The 22,805-nt window shown below is 37.6% G+C and overlaps 1 protein-coding gene across 15 annotated transcripts in view; it reads right to left on the minus strand.

Moving 5' to 3' along the window:
• Window positions 1-22,805, minus strand: part of PARD3 (par-3 family cell polarity regulator) — a 442,615-nt gene that overhangs the window by 149,260 nt on the left and 270,550 nt on the right. For 10 of the 15 annotated variants that reach the window (XR_005952971.1, XM_041408607.1, XM_041408605.1 and 7 more), the window contains 4 exons: window positions 14,210-14,360; window positions 7,415-7,604; window positions 2,461-2,612; window positions 1,379-1,423 (listed from right to left, as the gene is read on the minus strand). Coding sequence is in view for 14 of the 15 variants with exons in the window: in XM_041408607.1 (XP_041264541.1) it covers window positions 1,379-1,423; window positions 2,461-2,612; window positions 7,415-7,604; window positions 14,210-14,360 (538 nt within the window). In the remaining variant the exon portion in view is untranslated. The remainder of the gene's footprint in view (window positions 1-1,378; window positions 1,424-2,460; window positions 2,613-7,414; window positions 7,605-14,209; window positions 14,361-22,805) is intronic. The other 5 variants (XM_041408606.1, XM_041408600.1, XM_041408608.1 and 2 more) reach the window with 3 other exon arrangements.

Consider the following 22,805-nt stretch of genomic DNA (forward strand, 5'->3'; position numbering starts at 1 on the left):
GAATTTAATCCAGGTGTTACACATAAAGGAAAACTACACTCAGTTCATACCACCCTCTGCTGATACCACCAAAACCACTGTGCACTTTTAAAACCTGAGGATTGCATTTTACTAAAACACACAGGTTTTACAACATTCTAATCACATTCCACTCAACTACGCAGGTCAATAAGAAAATGAAAAATAATTTACAGTAATTTTGAGTTTGGTCTTTAACTTGTTTTTATGTGAATAATGCTCAGAGGTGAAAGCAGTTCCTAAGCACCAGTTATTACCACAACCATTAACACAATTCATACATTCACACTCTGATGGCTTTAATCCTCCAAAACATTCCTACATTTTGATTTTGTTTACTCATTCTTTTTTTGCAAAGCTGCAAGTCTGTGGCCATATTCTGCAACATTTTAAAAACTAGAAGACTTATCTGTTCAAATAAAAATTATAATTTTATCACTTGATTACTTACAGCTTTTCAGTACTCCTGCTCATGTTATACAGTCCAGTTAAACAGACATGCAGTTGTGAATTAGTAAATGTAAATTCTGTATGGAATGCACTACTCCTCAAATCATGCTAAATAAATAATATTTTCAGGTTAAAAAGGTGAATTGTTCCTAATTAGAGCTAAGTAATGTTATGGTGTCCTCTGGATCTAGCCTAATTAAAATAGCATTCTATAGGTCAAAAGCTAACTTATATTAATAAATCATAAAGGTTCATAATTGCAGTTGGTGCATTATTTTAATTACTAATAAAAAATATGCCTTGAAAGCTATTTCTCATTATCATTTTGTGAAACATTACAATGAATGGTATGTGGAAAAGATTCTATTTACATATTCTTTTGTTCTGTTACAATGCTCACGTTTCAGCTCCAAAAGCAAATCAACTTGCACAAATAATCTTCAACTCAATGCACAACATGTATCTGATGACCACTTAAGGCAAAGGCAGCAGTTTTCTAATTAAAATAATTATTTTCAAGCACTGTGTTAGCACTGTAATAGCCAAACACTCGACTCTTCTAAATCATCTCTCTGTGCACTACAGTCTGAAGCTAGGAGGAGATTTTCCAAGATTTTTTTTTTTGAAAGGACAAAAAACCCCAAACAACTCTGAATATTTATGAGTTTAAAGTGCAGAAACAGGTGTCTGCCTACAATCACATGCAAGACCTGGCTGAATATACTACCCTAGATACTTATCCTATAGAAAAATTTTCTTTTTCTGTACGACTTGATTATTCACAATAGAAAGCAGCCATGCAAGTACTGGAATATTCATGTTTTCATGCAATTTGACTGGCAGTTCTGTAATTGTGGTAAGCTGCTTTGACCAAGGTTTCTATAGCAACAGCCTTACTGTCAATTCTTACCTGTTTTCTGGTCATCCATTGTACTGAGCTTAGTCTCGTCAGCTACTGTTAAAAGGTAAATGCATAACGGTTAGCCCAGTTAGTGCCCATGCCCCACATGCACTCAACATTCCTCCTGGCTTGCATATTTTCTTTTCAAGTTAGGGGACCTTAGAAATGTCCTACTTCATGCAAATAAACTGCAAGAGTAAGCAAACATTCTGGGTAGAAGTGGCAGCAGACTAGTAACCTTCATGCAGTGTCAGTGGTTCACATCACGGGCAGGTACAATTTGTTATTGACACGTTAGCACGCGGCACTGGTCAAGACAATCAACACCTCCAACCTGACTGCAGCCTGAGGAAGTCTGTGAATTAGGGATTGTAGGCAAGACACAACTATTGTAAAGGAGGGAATTGCATTATATTTCATTATTCTGAGTAGGGAATTCTGTGTGTTTAAGCCATCAAAACTCACTGTTTGAGGTTACTAGAGTCTGCACTTCAGAATCTAAATTCAACGGCAGAAAAATTGATGGGCTTGTTAGCAATTACTTATTCTCAGTTGGTTTATCAGTTAAAATGATCACTGTGATTACCTGTCTTAGCCATTGCTACTTTATAGGGCTTCTGATATAAATATTAAAACTTGGGTCTCAAACACTTGTCAGACTAGTCCCATTTTCTAATTCTGAATTAATCTACAAAATGAGAGACTATGAAAGACCTTTAAGGCTAACTGCATTATAATCACGGACTGAGAATAAACCTGACTACCCAGAACCACAGCGTGGTACAGTTTTACACAGTCATTCTGTATGGATTGGTAAATGCATTTTTCACATCCATTTTAATAAATACTGTTTACTGTGTTTAGGTATAACCATATATCCAGAGGGCTATGTATTTGAATGTATGGACATTTACAAACAACAAACAACACCCAGGCCCCTTGGCCATTCAAGTTAGTACTTTACTACCCACAAGTAGACATTATGTGCAGTACTACTGCACATACACAATCTGTTTGGAATTATAAAATCTATATACTTACAACATGAAAATCAGGTTCAAATAAAAAAAAATTGAAAAAACATCACTCACTACCTAGATCCATGCTTTTGGATTTTCGTGTTTTAACAAACTCCAACTGACTGGCATCTGAAAATTGCTTTGTACGCTTTTCTGACATGCTCTGGCGTCCAAAACCCTCTCGCTGGAAGGCAAGTACGGGATCAACATCTGGACTAAGAGTGCTGTAGGAAGGGAAAAAAATCATGCGAACATTTATCAAGATCACGCAACCTTTCACTCTTCAGAGAAAATCATTTATTTAGTACGTGACTTCTACCAACGATTAACTTCACAGTTTTAAATACACCGCTGCAAGTATTCAGTTACACACACAATGGATTTGTTTTACTGCATTAAGCAATTCTAGTTAAAAAGTACCAAGGATTTCACTTACAGTTTTAATGAAAGATATACACTTCTGGTCACTATACATATTCTATCAGAACATAAAGTCCAACACAGGAATAATTTGCAGGAGAATAAAACAGTTCTTTTTTCTTCCTGAGAAACAAATTTATTCTGTTGATAGTAATTTATCTGGTCTGTCTTTATCAGAAAATATTTTTAGTAAAGCATAAATAGAAACTCTCCTGCCTGAAGGCCACAGAGCTTGAAACTTCTTAATTTAAAAAGTTTGCATTAAAATTTCTCTCCATATGTGAAATTTCTTGTAGATTTTTCATAGCTTCTCCTGCTTTTAGCCTGGCTATGGCAAACAACCATATATCTACTCATTGCTTCCCCACAGAGCAAGTACTTGCTACAGTGGATCCACCCCCAAATCAGAAATGGGGGGAACTGTATTTGGTCTTTGCTTCTTCTGCAGGCTTCTAAACTGACCTCAGCTCAGGCAGTCAGGTTTTCAGTGAGCTGCCTCAGAAACATGCAGAAGATAGACTTATTAATGGTGCTCAAACACTGGCAAAATCACGAGTGTCAGAATGCAAGCAAAGTTTGGTGTGCAAGCTAAAAACATTTTTTCAAAAGGCAAGACTGCATACTGCTAATAAACAATATAAAAGGAGATTCACAAAAAGATCTTCTGGCTCTTAGAAATGGGATAGTTTATAGATCTCTACTTCAGCTGGCACAAAAAGAAATCAAAAGCATAAAATACTGAAAAAAAATCAGTATTTTGGACCATTGTTATCTATCCTTTAGGTAAATGATCCCTCAAAATCCCCTCTTTGAATATTGTTGTACTTCAAGATAAAAAAATTAAATATTTTGTCACTGAGATCTCTAAATAGATCTCTACATGCCACTCAAGAGATTGTGTTTAGTACCATCTTACTGTTTAGTACCATGTTTCTAAAGAATTCTTTTTACTGGAACGGCTGAGTATAATACACCTCTCTTTCCTAGTGAGAAACAGGCAAATAGTGAATTTCTGCAAAAAACAACTTATACTTTTAAATTCTGTAACATGCACATGTTTATGTATGCCAGGTACTCTAATTTACAAATGTATTTTTGATCACGAAGCACCTGGGTATTAGGCAAAACAGGGAAAAAGCGGTAAGGAAAAGTGTCCAAAGGCATAAAGTACTATAAAGGATGAAAATCACTATCCTCATTACCAGACAGCCAAAAAGAAATTCAGTCTAGTAATGGCAGATTTACAAATAATAAGATATGTGCTTGTGACAGGCATATAATACTTCAGTGTGAGCAGGATCAGAGCTTATGTGAATAAAGCCAATGTCAAGTGCCTTTTGACTTTAATGTTTCTGGCTCAGGCTCATAATGTTTTACATTTAATTACTGCAACCATTTCAGAGATGTCTGCACAATTTAGCAATGTTCTCAAGCATATGCTTAAAAGCTCTGATGAATCAGAGACCATACTCAAAAATAACTATTTCGTCCTAACACTGACTCCCACAAAATGGGGGAAAAATTATCTCCTCATGATAGAAAGATAAAACAGACAAGGCCAATATACACTTCTAGCATTTATAGCAGTGCAACATGTATTTGAGTAAGAACAACCTGAATCTGAAAATGTCCTCCGAAGTGACTCCAACTGAACTTACGGGGTTTCAACACCTTTCATAATCAGATCATAATTGACTTTACCAAGGCCACACAGAAGTTTCTGGCTCCCTGCTAGTCAGCCCTGTCTCTGAAGGCCAGAAAAATGTGGTTTTACTACGTGAGAATTTTTTTCCAGCAACATCTGTTAGCACAGGCTCACATTTGTTAAAATGACTGACTTCATCTTGCCGAACAAAATGTATCTTGTGACACTTTCTTCAGAAAAAGTGAACTTATAAAATTATTTGTTTTGGCTCTATGCTTCTTTTCTCATACAAGCTTGCTTTGATCCTCCTATATAAAATTTCTAGTAGAGTAAAATATCATTTCCATGTAAACACAGCACACACTTATATACTGAACTTGAAGTCCTAAGAACAGAATAAAAATCCAGTTCAAATATAACTTGAAAAGGACACCACAGGTCCCAGAGAGAGCAGTAGGGTCTGGACACGGCATCAGCAAGTGGGAATTTGGGAGGCTGGAATCCAGCATTTCCACTGACACCACTTTTAGAGACTTTCCTTCTGCTTCCCTGATCTGCCCTTGTCACACCTCCCTTCCACACATACTTATTAAGGGAATTATTATTACATGCTTGCACAGTATTCTGCACCCTAAAGGTGCTACTTAGTGCCTTTATTTGAGCCTTATGTTGAGTTCTAAATTTTCATGTCCTGTTTTACTTCTATTATTAAAGACCCATGAGTGTATTTCAGTAATTAAGGAAGGAGTGGATCACAGGTGTCTGAATGCATGTACATTGTCTAAAAGTATTCAAAAGTCCCCAAGAAGAGCAACAACTGCAAAAGCCAATGAGCACAGAGGAGGAATTAATGCCCCTAAAAATGCCTCATTTTAATATTTTTCAAGTGCATCAATAAAAGACAGAGGTGAATTTAGTGCAAGTCATTAAGCAATGCCAAATGCAATTTACTATATTCTAGAATACTTAACAAATAAGATTTCTGGAATGACAGCTGATCCTTAAAAGAATGTAACCGTCTTCTGACCCTCAATGTTATTAAAATTCCATTTATTAATCCTGTCTTATTGGCTCTTTGTTTTCATAACATTTTCATCAAGGATTAGGGAGATATTGTGAGGCTGAAAAAGCTTATATTTTCTTCTGTGATTCAGAACAGCTGCCATTCTTGTTTGGATAACCCTTCATCCATATTCTTAGTTTTACCCTTTGTGCCTTCCAGCAAAATCATACAATGCACCTTCGTTTTACAAGTCTTCCTTCATCCATTAGCAACAGGAAATTATAGCAACAATCTAATTCTATTGCTATTTACTTTTTTTTTACAAATAGAATACATTAGATACTAAAAGCACGACACTGATCTAATTCTTTGAAGTGCCACTGTATCTGAAGACCTTTACAGTTTCTCATACACACACTTAAAACTTTTTTGAGTGTGATCAATTCTACAATACCTAATCCCTGTTTTCTTTACTGTTACTTAATTTACAAAGAAGTGTATGAATAGCAAGACACACTGCAGAAGTCAGTGTAAAAGCACGTGCAGTTTTCAAATGGGTTTTATTTCATAGGATTTTGCTCACATTCAGCTAAAAATACTCCCTCAGAAAAAAGCTATTATATGCAGGCTTGTGGACTATTCTATTTAAATGTCTCAGATTCTCAGCTTTTACAAAAGACAAATGGACTTTTCATGGACCCAGATTACAGGTATGACTTGTCCATAAGAAGAACTGCAACATCAAAAAAAAAGTAAATAAGAATGAAAAAAATTACATTTTCATACAATCATTGAAACGGAGCTTAAAATACAGAACTCAGTTCCTAGATATAAGATGAAATAAACTAGTCTAAAGCAAAGAAGAAGCTGACAGGTGCATATCAGCCAGCAGGTGCTATTGCTGTTCTATTAAGATATTGCTGACATATTCATAACAGGCTCAAGAGACAAGAAAACTAAGAAAATTCTAGTACCACACCATTTGTGGTAATTATCCAGCTTCAAGAAGTAGCAGCATACAGAGGTGGGCTCTTATTTTGCTATTACTATAGATAATTACAGGACTTGTAAATTAAATCTTAGATCTGCATTAATTGTACTTACTAAGCAATAAACAGTATTTCTTTGCCAGGAACTTAAGCAAGTCAATAATGGAGCTCAATGCATTTCTCATTAAGGCTCTTATGTTAAAATGTGTTAAAGTAATTGGAGAGTCAACCTAAGACTCACAAAAGTTATTTTTACTATGGATTAAATACATAAAGTTACTTTCTATACCTTTAAATGTGGAACTGTTACTTTCTGTATATTTAAATTTAGAGCTATTGCAGTACATTGTCTTTGCAAATCATCTAACAATATGAATAGTAGTTCTTCATACATAATGAAGAAATCTTAACTAGCTCTTTTTGCACAAGCACTAACACAGAGGCAACGCAAAAAGCTTTGACCTCTAAGTAGATTTAAAAGATTAGTACATTATTAGGAAAAGCAAGGCAGGATGCAAAAGTATTGAGATGCTCCTAGATATGCAATGGAATATAAAAATAAAACCTTTGTTTTATAAACGTTGATATATTTACAGTGAGGTTTATAAATTACAATTTCCAATCAGTCTTTCATCTTTCATAAACTCAAGTGTTAAAATTTTGCTAAGTTATTTTTTTACAAAAGCTAGGTCAGGTAGCAATTAAATTAAAGTTAGAGCATCAAAATAATACAGCTGTGTACTGTCTAAGTAACACTTCCACAAATATGCTTTAACACAGCACAAAACTGCAGCCAGAGGTATTTGTATAGACTTCCTCCCTGAAACAGGGACAATTACCAGTTTGAAAACAGTAAAATCCAAATGTGACAGAAAAAATATTAAAATTAGCAGTAGCCAGAAATGTAACTAAAGCAAAAGATGCAACCACAGCTCTCTCTTTCTTCCTTCCACTAAACCATGCTCTTACCAGTCTGTTGACTCATTAATTGCAGCTTTAGCCCATCCACCAGTATCAACAGTGCCAAACCCAACATCATCATGGGAACTGGATGATGACTGGTCAGAGAGATGAGGAGGAAGGACTGACAGCCTGTCATCTTCAATAATGACAGTGTCATCCTGGGGCATGTTCACTGTTGGAGACAGCTGATATTTACCTGGACAAAGGGGAGAAAAAAACCAAAACTAAATAACAGCAGTGTGCAGAGAGTGCCTTGAAAAATATTTCATCACAGATTATGAAAGGTTATGTCAAACTGCAGTGCCACTGATAAGAATGACACAATGCAGATAATAAAATTAACTGTGTCTCACTTTGTACCCATCTTCCTGTGCAGAGGTCTGAAAAGTGAAGCACACCAGTTGTTTCTGTGGCCTACTGCAAGACCACAAGGTTACTTAAGGGTTGAAGTTTGGAAGAGACCTCTCTTCTGGTCCAACCCTTTCCACTCAAGCAGGGGCACCTACAGCCATGTGCCCAGGACCCCAAACAAATTGCTTCTGCACCACCTCCCTGAGCACTCTGCGCCAGTGCATGGTCACCCTCACACTAAAAAAGTGTTTCCTGATGTTCAGAGGAACCTCCCATGTTTGTCTGTGCCCACAGTCTCAAGTCCTGGCTGAGAACTGCTCAAAAGCACCTCTTCCAGAAGACAGTATCGCCTCTTGTATCACCTTGTTAATAAAGAATGTGTTCCACAAGGACTAACAGAGGCCATCACTTTTCCTGATCAGTCTGGCCTTCATGAAATGAGAAATTATTCAAGTGGTGCTGGGAAGTGGACACATGCAATATTTGGAGAAAAAAAATTTACCAAATTCTATTATCAACAAATTCAAGTAAGTTTTAACATTTTTGTTAAAATGCTTAAACAAGAACCACCACATACATGATAGGGACTACATCAAGACTCAACATGAGTCTGTTCAATGGCAGACTTCATCAGGTAAATTTGAGAGAGTACAAGTTAAAAGATGGTATGATCTTACTAAAACAATTTGTAAAACTGTCACATCTCATGAGAAGAAACACACTAGCTTAATCAACCATTAATCTGACAACAAACTGAAAATTATTCTAAAACTATGATGCACCAGTGTAATGTATCACAAAACTTCTATTTCCATATTTTACACTCCTTCTATGGACACATCAATTATTTCCACACTTTACTTTCACTGTAGATATGAAAAAATGTGAATAATTAGGGGAAAATAAAGTTTTCTTCTTTTCTGTAAAGGTTTCCGTTACCACCACTACCTTTGCATGCAATTATTAATAAACAAAAAAACAAACAAACAAACCCCTGTGTGCAAAAAGGTAGTAAAAATCCTCATTGTACTAGATAATACATACAGTAATCTGTCCAAAGAGGGGGAAACTGGCTTCAAAGGGATCATTAAAGAAGGCTGAAAAAGTGACTGGAAGAAAAAGGTACTGCATGGTGAACACCTCATCACTGTCAAACTGAAATGAATGTATGCAAGTTTGCATAACAGCTGATTCTGCCCAGCAATAGTTCCTTTGATGGACAGGTTAATGTTTAGCCTGGTAATGTACTTCTTTCCAAACATAATGCCTACAAGACTGTTAACTCTGTACTTAATAATGTCTCCAAAGAATTGATTGTGGAAAGGTATAACCTTATGGCACTCGGCAGATTGAACTTCCCATCTGAGAGGCTACAGTAATTCAGGAACACTTTTAACTTTTCACTACCCTTCTTTATATATGACAAGGGCGAAAATTGACATTTTAATAGTTGCTTAAGAATTAAGGAGAAAACCCATCTGCCATGCCTATGCTTTTCATTGCAGATGAAGCTAAAAACAGGTGAAAGGCTTCACCTCCAGCAGATGGTTGGACAAACCTCAGCACTGAACTCAATACACACTTTGTATTTGAGAACTCAGCTGAAGTGGACAGAAAATACCCCTGGAGAATTAATTCCACAAATGTTGTGAGAAACCTTACAAGGAAACATCAAAGAAACTTCAAACCCAGTAATCTTCAGTATATTTGACTGATCTACAAATCTAAGGCATTGCTCAACCTGTCTACAAACCTCTTCAAGAAAATAATTTTCCCTCGGGCTGGAAAAGTGCTATTTAGACTCTATGAAATTTAGACTCTGACAACACTTCAAGTCCAGTTTTGCATATATTAATTCAGCTTCACTGAAGTAATCTGTAATAACATAAAGTATTTTGGACACTGTACTAAGCAAGGTAAAACAGTCTCGCTTTCAAATGTTTCTCATCTCAGAACAATGATGCTGAAATTTCTTGGACAAGTTACCAATCTAAAGGAGGACAGCCTGAGGACTACACCAAACTATTGGGTAAGAAGGGTTCCCATCTGTCTGTGCAGAAAAAGAAGCCTCAGAGCTCCAGTATCAAATGGCTGGTCTCTTCATCTATGAGGATTTTCATCCTACAAGGAAAAATACGCCAAGCAGCATATTTCAAAAAAAAATTATACACCTTCAAACCTATTATACACATACAATACACCAGAAAACAATTTGTACCTGAATTAAACCACCAACACAGAGACCTCTAAAAAAACCCTGCTCACACACAGTACATAGTATGAATAACAGGTTTATTCATGAAGAACTCAACTGCTCCAGGTCCTTTCAAATCTTGAAATTCCCTGAAGTTCGGTTAATATGTTTGCTGGGATAACTTGGCTCCCATACTGACACTGCATTGTCATGGAACTGTTTCTGGCTTGATCCTTGTGCTTTTGCTATTGCTTGCTCTTTAAAGGATGGTCTACAAAATCTGTTGAACGCTCTCACCGTATGTTCAAAACCCAGTATTACCTTATGAATGACTCATGAGCATGTTGACACTGTGGGATTCAGACCAACAGTACAAAGAATGCCTGGAGAATGACTAACAGCAAAGATTTCTCCACTGTATACAGGCCTTGGATTTCAGGAAAGTGCTCAAATCTGTCAACTATTGTAGAAGAGCATCACATTTTGATGAGATTCCTGGCCAAGGAGCTACATTGTGGCTGTAAAGGGTTATTTTCATTTCACTGAGACACACACTCTACATCTCTAGCTAAATTTTTGTCAATAGTGCTTCCTCCTTATTCTACCCTTAAGACAGCAATTATTTATGTAGAGAACAGAGTATTTCCTGTTGTGTAGGAACCCATCAAACTTCACAATGTTCTGGGGGATCCTTCAGGATGAAAAGCAGATTCAGTGCAAGCACTTGTTATTCTGTGTACCCCCCAAAAATATCTTCTGTTTAGTCACCGTTAGCAACAAAACTGCCAGGTTCATAAAAAAATATCAGCAACTAGAAGAAGGAGATGAAAGAGGACTTTGTGCTAAGCTGTTTGTTGAATAAGAATAATTTATACAGACAGCAGCTATGTATTTGTGTATTGTAAAACTCAGGAGCATAATGCATGATATACAAGAACGGTATGTCAGAAGAAGACTTGAATTTTTAATTATAGACCCAAGCAAACCAGTATAACACTGATGTTTTAACATGTACCCTGGAAATAATAAAGTAAATAAAGATAAGAGTTTCTCACAGCCATCTAATTCTTAAAAGACCAAATTTATATAAATAAAATATCCCATCTCCTCCAAACCAAAAGTATTCCCTGAATACAGAAAATTGTATCTTTTCTCCATCAGAAAATTTCAGTGAAATATTATCAAATGAAAAAGCATAAGAAAATCTATAATAGCAATAATCACCTACAAAAGTAGATTAACATGAGAATCATCAGAAACTTGAAAAGATTCACATAGACTTATTGCAGCAAGCAAACATTATTTTACATAATTTAAATCACATCCTAAAATTGGTATTTTATTCCCACTCTCACAGCAAGGCTCTGACAGCCAGTTCTTGCTTGTCAGTTATGAAGGAGTAAGGAAATTGTCTTAAATACCTTTTCTGAAATTACATTAATGGTATTTAAAAGAACAAAACACTCTTGAAATCTTTGTTCCAAATTTAAGCAATGACTAAAACAAGCAGGCATTTGAAATTGTTACTTTTGAATAGTTTAACTTAGGAAGAAAGAAAATTCAAACCCATCCAGGAGCAAAAGCAGCAGCAAGACCTACTCCTTCCGTGAAAACATACTGTCATCTCCTCACTAAAAAGTACTGAGTACTAAAAGTTTACACAGTTAAATCCATTGAGGGGTAAATCAAAAGACATCAGATGATTCAGAGAGCTCATCAGAGGGGTTCTTGATATGGGGAGAGCACTCAAGGGTACCAGCACTGCAGAAAGCTCCTTTGGGCTTGTTTTCATGGGCAGGATTGGTGTGGGAAGGTATAGACCTCCAGTGTTCTACAGCCAGGTTGTTCTTAGGACTAATCCTCAATTTTAGGCCAATTTTCAAGAGAGAAGAGTCATGTAACACCACACAAACATTCTCAGAAAAATAAAATAAGCCCTGCTTTTTTTCTCATTACCAATTTCCAATTACCAATTTCAAAAAAGACAGGGATTCCACTGCATAAAAGTGACTGAGTCTTTAAAATGTTAGCTATTCTGAAACAAGAAACTGTACTTATCTCTCCCAACAGGCAATACCTCTCTGTTGCATGGCACTGCAAGAAAACTTGCATGTGAAAGATTATAAACACTGCAGTTTTAATTTAGTGGTACTGATTAATTAAAAAAAAATAGTCTTATTAGAAAACTGACCATTCCCCAAAATCTGGTTTTAAACATCACTGTTTAACATCACAGATGGAGCTGCTGTGATTGCAGAAGGGAACAGTCCAATCCTGGAAAGACCAGTTTTAGTTACACACTGTTAGATCACATTTACTATGAGGTTCAGGCACAATTTTATTTTCCACTAACGTGCTTCCACTAAAGATTCAGTGATTTAAAGTCATAACCAACCAATTTTCTACATAGTTTCTGGTTCCTGAGAATAATTCAGAAAAACAATAATTCACAGGAAATCAAAACATCAACTTCAATTTATAAGAAACTTAGAAAATGAAGGGCAGGGTTTTTTTTCTATGTATACAATGCAAAGGTATCTAAAAGTATTAAGATGTTAACAGCTTTGGAAACACTTTTTTGTTTTTTTGTGGCTTAAACATCAATTATTGGCCACTGCTAAAGGGATGATACCAGACTGATGAACTACTAGTTCAATTTGGCACGGCAAGTCTTGTGCTTCTCCGCTGCTGAAATAAACTGCTTTGCTGACACACGTGCACCCAGACTTTCTCAGGGCTCCCTCTTCCATCAATGGACAACATGTTTAAGTGATAATTTGTTAACGCTTATATGAGCTCTGTGTGTAAATCCTCTGCAGCACTGATGGAAAAAGCAGAAGGCAGTGCTTTGCAAATGTTTTATCTAAAGCCTTGACACAACAAGAACTAGCTCTTTCTATGGGAGAGTAGTGCTAAAGACTTCAAATTATTTTATCACTCCTTAAATTTGTTGACAAACAAATGCAATTTTTTCTAAATTTTTCTCTTTAAGAGCATATGACTTTGGGTGACATGGTTTCACACTGCCTTGATTGTCATGTGCATGTTTTTTCTTCCAAGCTGCACAAAATGAAATGCAACAGAACAGAATACGATATGTTTCTAATTACTATTGCCCAAATGCACAAAAAAGGGCAAAAGAAGAAATACCCTAAATAGCAAACTTGCGGATTTTCAGAGAGTTTAACAGCAGTCCTATTTTGCTACCACAAAGAAAATGCAAACTACAAAATATAAAAATTATTTTAAAAAGAAAATATGGGTGGAAAAAAAAAAAAAAAAAACCCAACCCAAATAAAAAATATAGTGTGAAAAATATACACAAACTGTTGATTGGAAAAGCCTGTGTGGTAGACTAATTTTCTACGGCCAAAACCTAATCTAAAGCAATTGAAAACTAAGTTATGCCTTCCTTCATACCAAGTTTATAGCAGCATCCTCTAATATATTCTGTGTATTTAATACACTAAAAAAAAACCCCTAGATTTAATAGTCATGCCTTCTTTTTAAAACTCGCAACTCAAGCGAGCAATTGTCACGTCTTCTGTCAGGTGTTATTTTCATCAAGCTGCTTTTTGTGTTTAAACTTGAAAATCCTTTCAAACTAATCCCATCCTAGTCAGTAAATCCAACCACTCCTGTGGCAAGGCAAGTCTTTATTACCTAGCTCTGTGCATCAGAAGTTGAATTGCTGCAAAGCAAGCACTAATAACCTCATTATCCACTGGGACCATGCAGATGGCAGGGTACAGAATCTACACAAGGGATGCTTATAATTAGTTATGAGGTTTTAAAATTGGTGTCCTACAAAGCAAACATTCAAATAAATTAATAAGTCCCTTAATAAGCATAAATGGACGCAAATTTACCTTATTTATTTTTGTATTTTAGTAGGACTGAAACAGAGGAGAAGGAATATTGAATAAAAATTATGAATTCCCATGAGTCACAGACTTTGATGCAACATGGAGCCTTAATTTATTGTCCCAAACCAGGCATTGAAAGACCATGTTAAATGCTACTATTATTCATTCTATGACCTGTCACAAGATGCAAAACTCACTTTAGAACCCCACTTTACCTTCTTCCTCACATTAACTATCCAGAAGGCTTGCATAGAAGAATTTTAAGGCATGTTTTAAGTTGGTCAGTGCAACCTCCATGTTCCCAATTCCCACATAACACATTAATCACCCTTCAATGAATCACAGAGAGAAATAAAACATGCCCTGCTTAGCAGAGCTGCTTTGACTCACCCATTATCCTGCCCAATGCCACGTTCTTTGCGGGCGACTCGCTGAGACCCTCGATCCCGCCGTAGAGGGAGTGGGAAATCCTCCGCTCCCGGTCATCCAGAAGAGTCTCTATGGGCAGCTCTGGCCCGGAGGGGCTCCCAGGTGATTCCAACTGCAAAGAGAGGGGAAAATTAGTGCCTGGGGTCCCCTTAACCACATGGGGGAACTGTAACAAATTGCCTAAGGCCTAGACCTGTCTGAGCACCAAATGAGCTAGAACTTCTCATCCTGGACAGCGATAATTTGCAATGACAGCTCTGCCTAATGACCAACTTTCTAACCCCTTTACATTGCACCCCCCATGGTGGCCTGTCAAATTTCAAATCCTTCAGCAGAAAATTGGTGAAAAAAACCCATTCCATTTTGGTGTCTCTTTGTTGGGTAATTTCTTAAACAGACAGTTGGGCTGTTTCCAATACCATCAGCAGACAGCTGGGCCATCTTCTGCACACTGACAGCTGAACACAACAAGGCCCTTGTCAGGAGCATGGAACAGGAACTCTCATTTGGAACTGCGCTGCTGCTGCCACAGTGGTGCAACTTGCTTTCAAATGAAATCATCACACTCCAAAGTTTTGTAGTTAGGAACAAAAGAAAAAAAAACACAAAAGTTGTCAGACTTCACCGTAATTTTATTTTTAAATTGAGTTCTTTGCTCTGCCTCTCCTGACTGCAGAGTAAAGAGATCTTACATGCTTCATGCAGCCTCAAAGCTCCTCGAATCTCTTGCTGCAGCATCCAGGCAGAGACACAAAAGCAGAACTGGGAACATCTGGGGTGCCCTCCACCCCAGCCCTCAAACCCCTGGAGCTGCCAGGTCCCTGCCCACCACAACTGAGGCCAAACTCTCCAGGGCATCACAAGACAGATGAAATATGTGGTGGAAGTGATGGACACAGGCTGCTTGGCCATGTGCACAGGAAAGAGAAAGGCTGCATGTATACAGCCTCCTGCCCACCCCAGCTGCTCTCCTTCAGAAGATTGCCTGAGTATCTTCCCAGCCTCTCAGTATCTTCCTACAGTGGCCTCTCAGATTTTTCAAGAGGACAGGAAAAAGTCAAGTTCTCTTTGGTGATTCTAAGAGAAACAGACCTCAGGGGAACACAGCACCCAAGAGAGGCAAAGAAAATAATTTGGTATAATCTACCTGGATTTAGCAACCCCATCAGCCACAGCTCTGCTGTCAGCACAGCTCCAGGGAATGAGAAGAATGAGTGCCTGTGCATTTACAGGTCACTGTGGATGCCCAACCTAGCAGGGCCCAGTTGCTCCCTGCAGAGATAAGAGACTCCCTACACCATGGCCCAATCCTCACACCATCCAGCCTTCCTGCTGCCCCTAAAGCTCTTGGTTCACCTGGGCTCCAGCACCCTGCTGTCCTCTGAATAATGCTACCAAGGCGCTTTTCCAAGACCATTAAACCAAGTCTTGGTTTAATGGTGAGCTGACTTTAGCTCTGTTAAAAAGAAAACAATTAAAAAATAGATGTATTTTGTAGAAAAGTAGTATGAACTCAGATATCAAAACATTAGCTCTTCTAACCAACACGCCTCTTCATATTGAAGTATATAGTTAAATCTTAGAACTACAAACCTTTGTCCTTACACAAACGCCACAGCATTTATTTCATACATATTGAAATACAGTGGGGTGCAGATACTCAGAGATACTGAGGATGCTGCAAACTATTTGAAGCCACTGGAAACGCTTATTCCAAGTACTGACAGATCTCCAAACAAGCACAAGAGAAGTAGTTCATAGTTTCAGGAATTACAATAACAAGCAACATGCTGGTTGTTTTTTCTTTTTGAAACAGCTGCCCATTATTAATCACTCCACCCGCACTCCCCAGACAACTAAGAAATGCATGCTATGAAAAAGTTTTAAAAATCTGCTTCAAGGGCTACAAAGCCTTGGGCTTTCTCCCCAGCAGAGGCTTTGAAGTGAGCCTGATGGACGGATGACTTCTGACACGCGGGCGCTGGCGCGGCGCCCGGGGCACGGGGGCGGAGGGTTGGAAACGCCGCGTTACGGTCAAGGAGACCGCGATCGGGAGGTCGCAGACTCTGTAAAAATTATTATTTCTGTTCAAAGCCATCATCTGTTTAATATAAATGAGATATTTAATGAAGTTCCAAACTGTAGACTTATCTCTCCCAGTTTGATAAGCACCAGGGAGATTTACTGCATCGGAGGGTCAACACAATTACAATTGGAGGCACGTCGAGCTGCAGGAGAATAATAAACTTGCAGTGCAAGTGAATTAGACTCAATAAGGTTTAAATTGTGAAATGAGGATTTGTTTTATTAGTTTTTTTAAATTGCAGATTACAACTGACAGCTTTACTGAAAAATAAATTAAACAATATTTGTAGACTCTGTTATAAAGGAATCTAAGGCACATTTGAAATGTTAACTTCTGAAACACGTTACGAAAAAAAGTGCATAGCAACATTAGACTGCTTGAGAGCTTAAACTTGCATGATAAAGGTACTAAACTATGAGCTACTGTTATAATCACTGCCTCTAAATAAGGTGTGAAAATATCAAAGTGCTTTGGGATTTATTCTCCCAGTGCTATACGGATGACTTTATGTAACAAGTGTCCAGCTTTCAGTGAGCTGTATCACACAGTCCTTTGTGTGACAAGCCATCAACTTTCAGACTCATTTGTAGAAAGATTTCAAGAGACTTTCAGAAAGACACTGACAAGAAGATGGTTCAGAAGCAAAGAAATATATAGAAATTCATTCCTGGTAATATAGTAAAGTACAGGGTAAATAAAAGAAATAGCAGGAGTGTTGCATTTATATGGCCATGTTTTGTAAAATGAATCACATATTTTATAATTTCCAAGAGTAAAACTTTATCAATTTCTAATTAGCATCTCATAAGATGAGTTTAAACAAAGGCATTGACAGCCAGCTACACAAACATTTTACAGAAGATACAATGCCTTTTATAAAACACCAAAAATTAGACAACTGGCTGTCATAAAAAAACCCAAAATGCCTTTTCTTTACATTGTTAATAGAAAGTCTGTGCAAGAAAAGAAACATAGAATTTGGAAACTGTGCTGTGGGCAAGACAAACAGTCCAACAGTCCAAAGCAAGATTGCAGTTCAAATAGACTTGTTCTTCATGATGGATTTCTAATAAAGAGCTGGAATTACACATTCTAGTTCCTTCTCTTAGCCACTCCCAGTGCTCTCTGGTATAATTTGATTTGATTGACTGATAAAGAGTGGGTAACATAAACAAAGTTGTACAAATTCCAAGTTTCATTAAAGGCCTGGCAAGGAAAGAAATCCATGTGGCAACTGGCCCCCTATCAACAGTTGCTGGAGCATCCCTTGGTGTGCCTGGTCAGAGTCACAGACCAACTGAGGGTGGATGAAACCACTGGAGATTACCTAATCCAGCCTCTTGCCCAAAGCAAGGTCTGCAAGAACAAGTTGCACAGTGCCCTGCCCAGTTGGGTTTTGAATATCTCCAAGATCAGCAACTCCTCAGCCTCTCATGGCAAGTTGTGCCAGTGCTGACCTCTAAGAAGGATTTGTTTTTTTTTTCTTTCTGTGTAAAAAAATTTCTTGCATTTTGGTTTGTGCTAGTTGCTTCTTGTCCTGACACTGGGCAGCCCTGAGAAGAGTCTGGATCAGTAGTTTTTATTACTTCTTTATTACTTTCATTGGGTGTTTATAGACACTGACTGGTAAAGATCTCCTAATCTTTCTTCTGTCTAGACTGAAAAGACAGAGTTCCCTCTCTGGATCCTAGCACTGCTCTGTACTAAATGATCATATTCGTAAATATGTAATAAAACCTCCCATGCTACAGATTTCCTGTAGCTCCTTTTCTACCCATTCTCTTAAATTAAAAAAGCAAGATTAATTTTTTTTAAATAAAAAAAATGCTCTACCCTGACCCTTTGTCATTCAGATAAAAAACAGCTGTTTGCTAAAGTACTGTCTGTACCAGCTAGCCCAGCTGCTGCTTATCTAGATGATAAAAGGACAAATAATGCAGTCCCTTTTACTTAAACACCACCATCCATCCTATTTGAAGTTATGTACATAAATATGAAAAAGGTTTATGCACAAGAAGAGTGCCAAAATATTCAAAGCATAAACAAACTTTTTTTTTTTAATGAAACGAGAATCAGACCCCCTTCTTCCTTCAGAAAATAAATTGTCCAAATATAGGAATGCAAGCGTTATCGGTGTTAAAGAAGTGGATACACAAATTTGCTATCTATGACACTGCATCCAGAATGCTGAAGCTCTTTGTGTCACACAGAATTATTCTCCAGGCTTTCTTTTATCCTTCTTATCTGTGTACTGTGGTTAAGATGTTCAAAATACTACAGCTTAGTTTTCCAACATAGACCCTTTTAAAATACTACTAGTCTATATCAAGGCATCAATATCAAAGGCATTAATGAAACTAAACTAAGTTTTCATATGACTGGACTAAATTTTAATTTTCTGGGTTGAAAACTGGCTAAAGAATTGGACACAAAGATTGATCTTCAGGATGGAGAAGAGTTGTAGACTCCCCTAGGAATCAGAGGTGGAATAGCTTAAGTTGATAAACAGCTTTATCAATGAGTTGGAGATGGGAATGAACAGGGAAATCACTGTGTTTGGAGAAGATGCTAAAGACTTTTTGACAGTTAAATTCCAAAAGGTCATCACAAGACTAATCTAGTGAGAAAGAAAAAACAAACCTGTCACCTACATTTCAATGTAGGTAAGTCAGCAAAGCACGCAGGGGAAAATGATGCTGAATATTTTATACTTGCACACACACTGGAAAAGAAAAGATGCTTGCTTGTTTCTTTTATAATGAAACCACTCATTTGCAAAGTCTCACTGATCTATCAGTCAATTTATTTCATGAATGATGAGGTCCTAATACAGTCTGGAATCAGAACTCTGCTTCACAGTTTGCTCATTTTCAAAGGGAGAAAAAAAAATGAGCAGACATGCATGAAGAAATTTGGGGATCTGCAAATCATTTGCAAAGCTTCATTTCAGGCAGGTTTGGCAAAATATTCATCCTGGGAAAAAAAAAAAAAAAAAAAAAAAAAAAAAAAAAAAAAGGAGGTCTAAACAAGAAAAAACCCTTGACATCTCTCATTTTGAGGAAAATGGTGACACTCTCTCACTTAATGGCAGACAAGTGCTGCCTGCCTGTGACATGAGCAGAGTGCAGATGAGCAATCTGTGTCTCTATGCTGTCCAGGTAGCAGGACTGAAAAGCACAGGATTCCAAAAGTAACAATTACCTTTATTTTCTTTGAATCAGCACATGGAGCCACCAGCTGCAGGACGTGCCTGGCAGTTGTGCCTAAGTGCTGAGCACGTTCTGGCAATGCAGCCGCCAGCTGTTTGCCCATAAAGGCTAATCACAACAGCATCACTAATTAACAGAACATCGCACCAGAACTCCATTTCTCCTTAAATCTGAGCAATGAAAAAAATTTCAACCCTGAGAAAAAGATCTAAAAAGCTGATGGCTGCCTCTTCTGAAAAATGAGGTGTTAAAAACTGGCCATATATGAATATCAAGTCAATATTATTGTTATTCTCTCTATTTTTCCCACTGTTTTCACAGCTTTGGAAATGTGTCTTAAAGAGTCTCTCCATGCTTATGTAGGAAACTTGATGAGTTAACAAGCAAGGCTTAAAGCTGAAAACACAGAACAGAACAAAACAGAATGTTTAACTTTTTTTAAATGGGGGGCAAGGGAACCTCAGATATAGCCAAATCCCAAATTAAATGTTTTTGTTACACTAATCTAACAGCGTCCATCAAATACTCAGTGTGTGATTTTGTCTGGAGTGGCTGAGATATTAAACACAGTTTTGCAAGGTTTGTAGTAGTGCAGCTAGCAGAATTCCACATTACTGTACTCTGTATAGACATAATGCAAACAAGAGAAAAACTCAGATGCACAGCTTTGGCTTAGAGTTCATTCATAGCTAACACTCCATGCTTATATCAATATTTACTACAAGACAATTCACTTGAAAACCTAGATGAATTACACACTATCTTCTGGTGAGTCAATGAAAATTCTTCCTACAGGCAAATCTTCAGCAAAACCACAGCAGCACAAAATCTCTTTTTACCTTCTGGGAAGTTTGTGGTCTCTTTTGACTCTACAGTTATGGAAGGGCTTATGATATAAATTATCTCCTCCCTGCCTCTCTGAAGTCAAGATAATACCCTTATGGTGTTTATGTACATTTACATTGTTACTACAATTGCTCTGAAGGCTTAGTTTGCAACATGAGAACTTGTGAAGCTGTTTGAGAATAATAATGGCATGGGAAAGGAGTATCCGAGGTCACTTCACCAAGTTTTGAAACTGTTTCATGTTCAAGAAGCCAAAGAAAACTCTGACAAAGACAGTGCCTCTGCAGCAGATCAGAAGCAACTGGTCTGCTTCCCTCAACCCAGGACAACAGAGGTTCTGTCACTCACTTCTAGACAGCAAACAAAATACAGAAAGTACACAAAAATCCTAGTCTAAATTGAAACATGCATAAACAACAATCTGCAGAATCATGCTGCAAAATTAATTCCCCTCCTCAGCAATTCTGAGGACTGATTATGAAAATTGGCATTGAAACCAAAATAACAGTTTTATACCACTAACTGCCTTAAAAATCCAATTCAAACTCAATTTTATCAAAGAAAGAACCAGACTCTGTAGTCTATCTCAAAGGAAGTCAGTTCGACTTCGCAAATGCAAAACAATTGCTGGACTTGAAGACAGGGGAAAAAAAGACTTGGGGATTTTTTGTTCCTTTGGCTGTAACTTTATTGTGGGATTTTTTTTATCATCCAGAGAGCAACTGCTTTTATCATCCAGATGATTAGCACAATTATTTCTGCATTGGCATTATCACCCCCTGCATGGATTTTCCTTTAGAGACACCTGTGGGGTCTCCATGGTGTGGCAGGGAATCGGCCAAGACCTGACCTCACAGGACCGATCACACACTGGAACAGAGCAGAGCGAACACAGTTCTTGGTGACACACAAAAGGGAATAATACCAAACCAGTTCCACTTAACTGTAGTTCAGACTAACAAGAAACAAAGCTATGTTTTTGTCTACAAAGTGGGCACACACGATGCTGAATCAACAAAGGAAAGAAATCAGTTGAACAGGATATTTTTATCTTCTGGTTTTTTATGGTGACTCCTTTGAAGAACAAAAAGAGGGAGAAGAGCATAGAAAACACTGAGAAATACTTTCTCAAAAGTTGAACGTTTCTTTTTATATTTCATTAAACCAGTAAACCCCCTTTCTGAGGAGCTGGGGGTGTTTAGCCTGGAGTAAAGACAAGGCTAAGGAGAGAGACCTTTTGCTCTCTACAACTGCCTAAAAGGAAAATTTAGACAGGCGGGGGTTAGTCCCTTCTCCCAGGGAAAAAGTGACAGGACAAGAGGAAACAGTCACCAGCTGTGCCAGGGAAGATTTAGACTGGATATTAGGTAAAATATTTCATTAAAAGTATAGTCAAGCTTTGGAACAGGGTGCCCATGGCAGTGGCTGAGTCACCATCCCTGCAGGTCTTTATAACGTGTACAGATGTGGCACGTGGCAACATGGTTTAGGGGTGGACTTGGCAGTGCTGGGTTAATGGTTGGAGTCAATAATCTTTAGTCTAAATGATTCTGTGCTTCTACATAAAAGGTGGGAGTTATTATGATATGGGTGTGCCCTTTTTTATGCTTTTGCATCTAATCTGGAAGTTTCTGAATTTGCCGCCAGTCAAATGTCACTTCCTTTTGTGTTCTAACACTAAAAATCTTTCCTGGTGGTTGTTACTGGAATGTTCCAAGGGGAAAGTTTGGATACCAGCAGATCTAAGCAATATGTGTTAAGCATAATATAGCCAAGACAAGGCCAGCCACTGAGGCAGTGCTGTCTCCAGCCAGTTCTCAGCCCCACAGCCACTACTGAGGGACTGAGCTGACTGAATACCATACTCATATATGGTACTCCTGCAACATTCAGAAATAACATTATCATAGCTTATCAGTGTTACATCAGCTTAATAATATCTAAAGCTTAAATTGGTCACATTCTTGAAAGAGGCTCTAGGGTTTAATTGCAAAATACCAAGAAAAAAAGCTCTTTGCTTTTCATTTCATTGAAGTCTGGGAATTGCAAAACTTCCAGAAAAGTGACTTCTTGCATACTGCCAGCTCAGCAGGTAAACAGCTTTATATCCATGCAAGTCATCCTTTCATCATATTAAAATATGCAAACAGTATTGACATCATATTTCCCTTTGGGTAAGTGTGATAAAAGCAGTAATTCCTAGGAAAAATTACTTACAAAAATTACTTTGTAGAGATGATTACTACAGCAATTGTGACATATCAATGCTTTCCTAATGCTTTTTTCCTCGCTCATCTTGCCAGCTTCTTAAGGAGTTGGGAAAATGCACAAAAAACTGTAAAGGAGGCCCAGAAAGAGAGAGCACATCCTGCCCTTGTGCAGGTACATTTCAGTGTATCTAAATCTGTTTCCATGA

This window comes from Onychostruthus taczanowskii, unplaced genomic scaffold (genome assembly GCF_017590055.1).
Source record: "Onychostruthus taczanowskii isolate IOZ18803 unplaced genomic scaffold, ASM1759005v1 scaffold3, whole genome shotgun sequence".
In the NCBI taxonomy this organism is placed as follows: Eukaryota; Metazoa; Chordata; class Aves; order Passeriformes; family Passeridae; genus Onychostruthus; species Onychostruthus taczanowskii.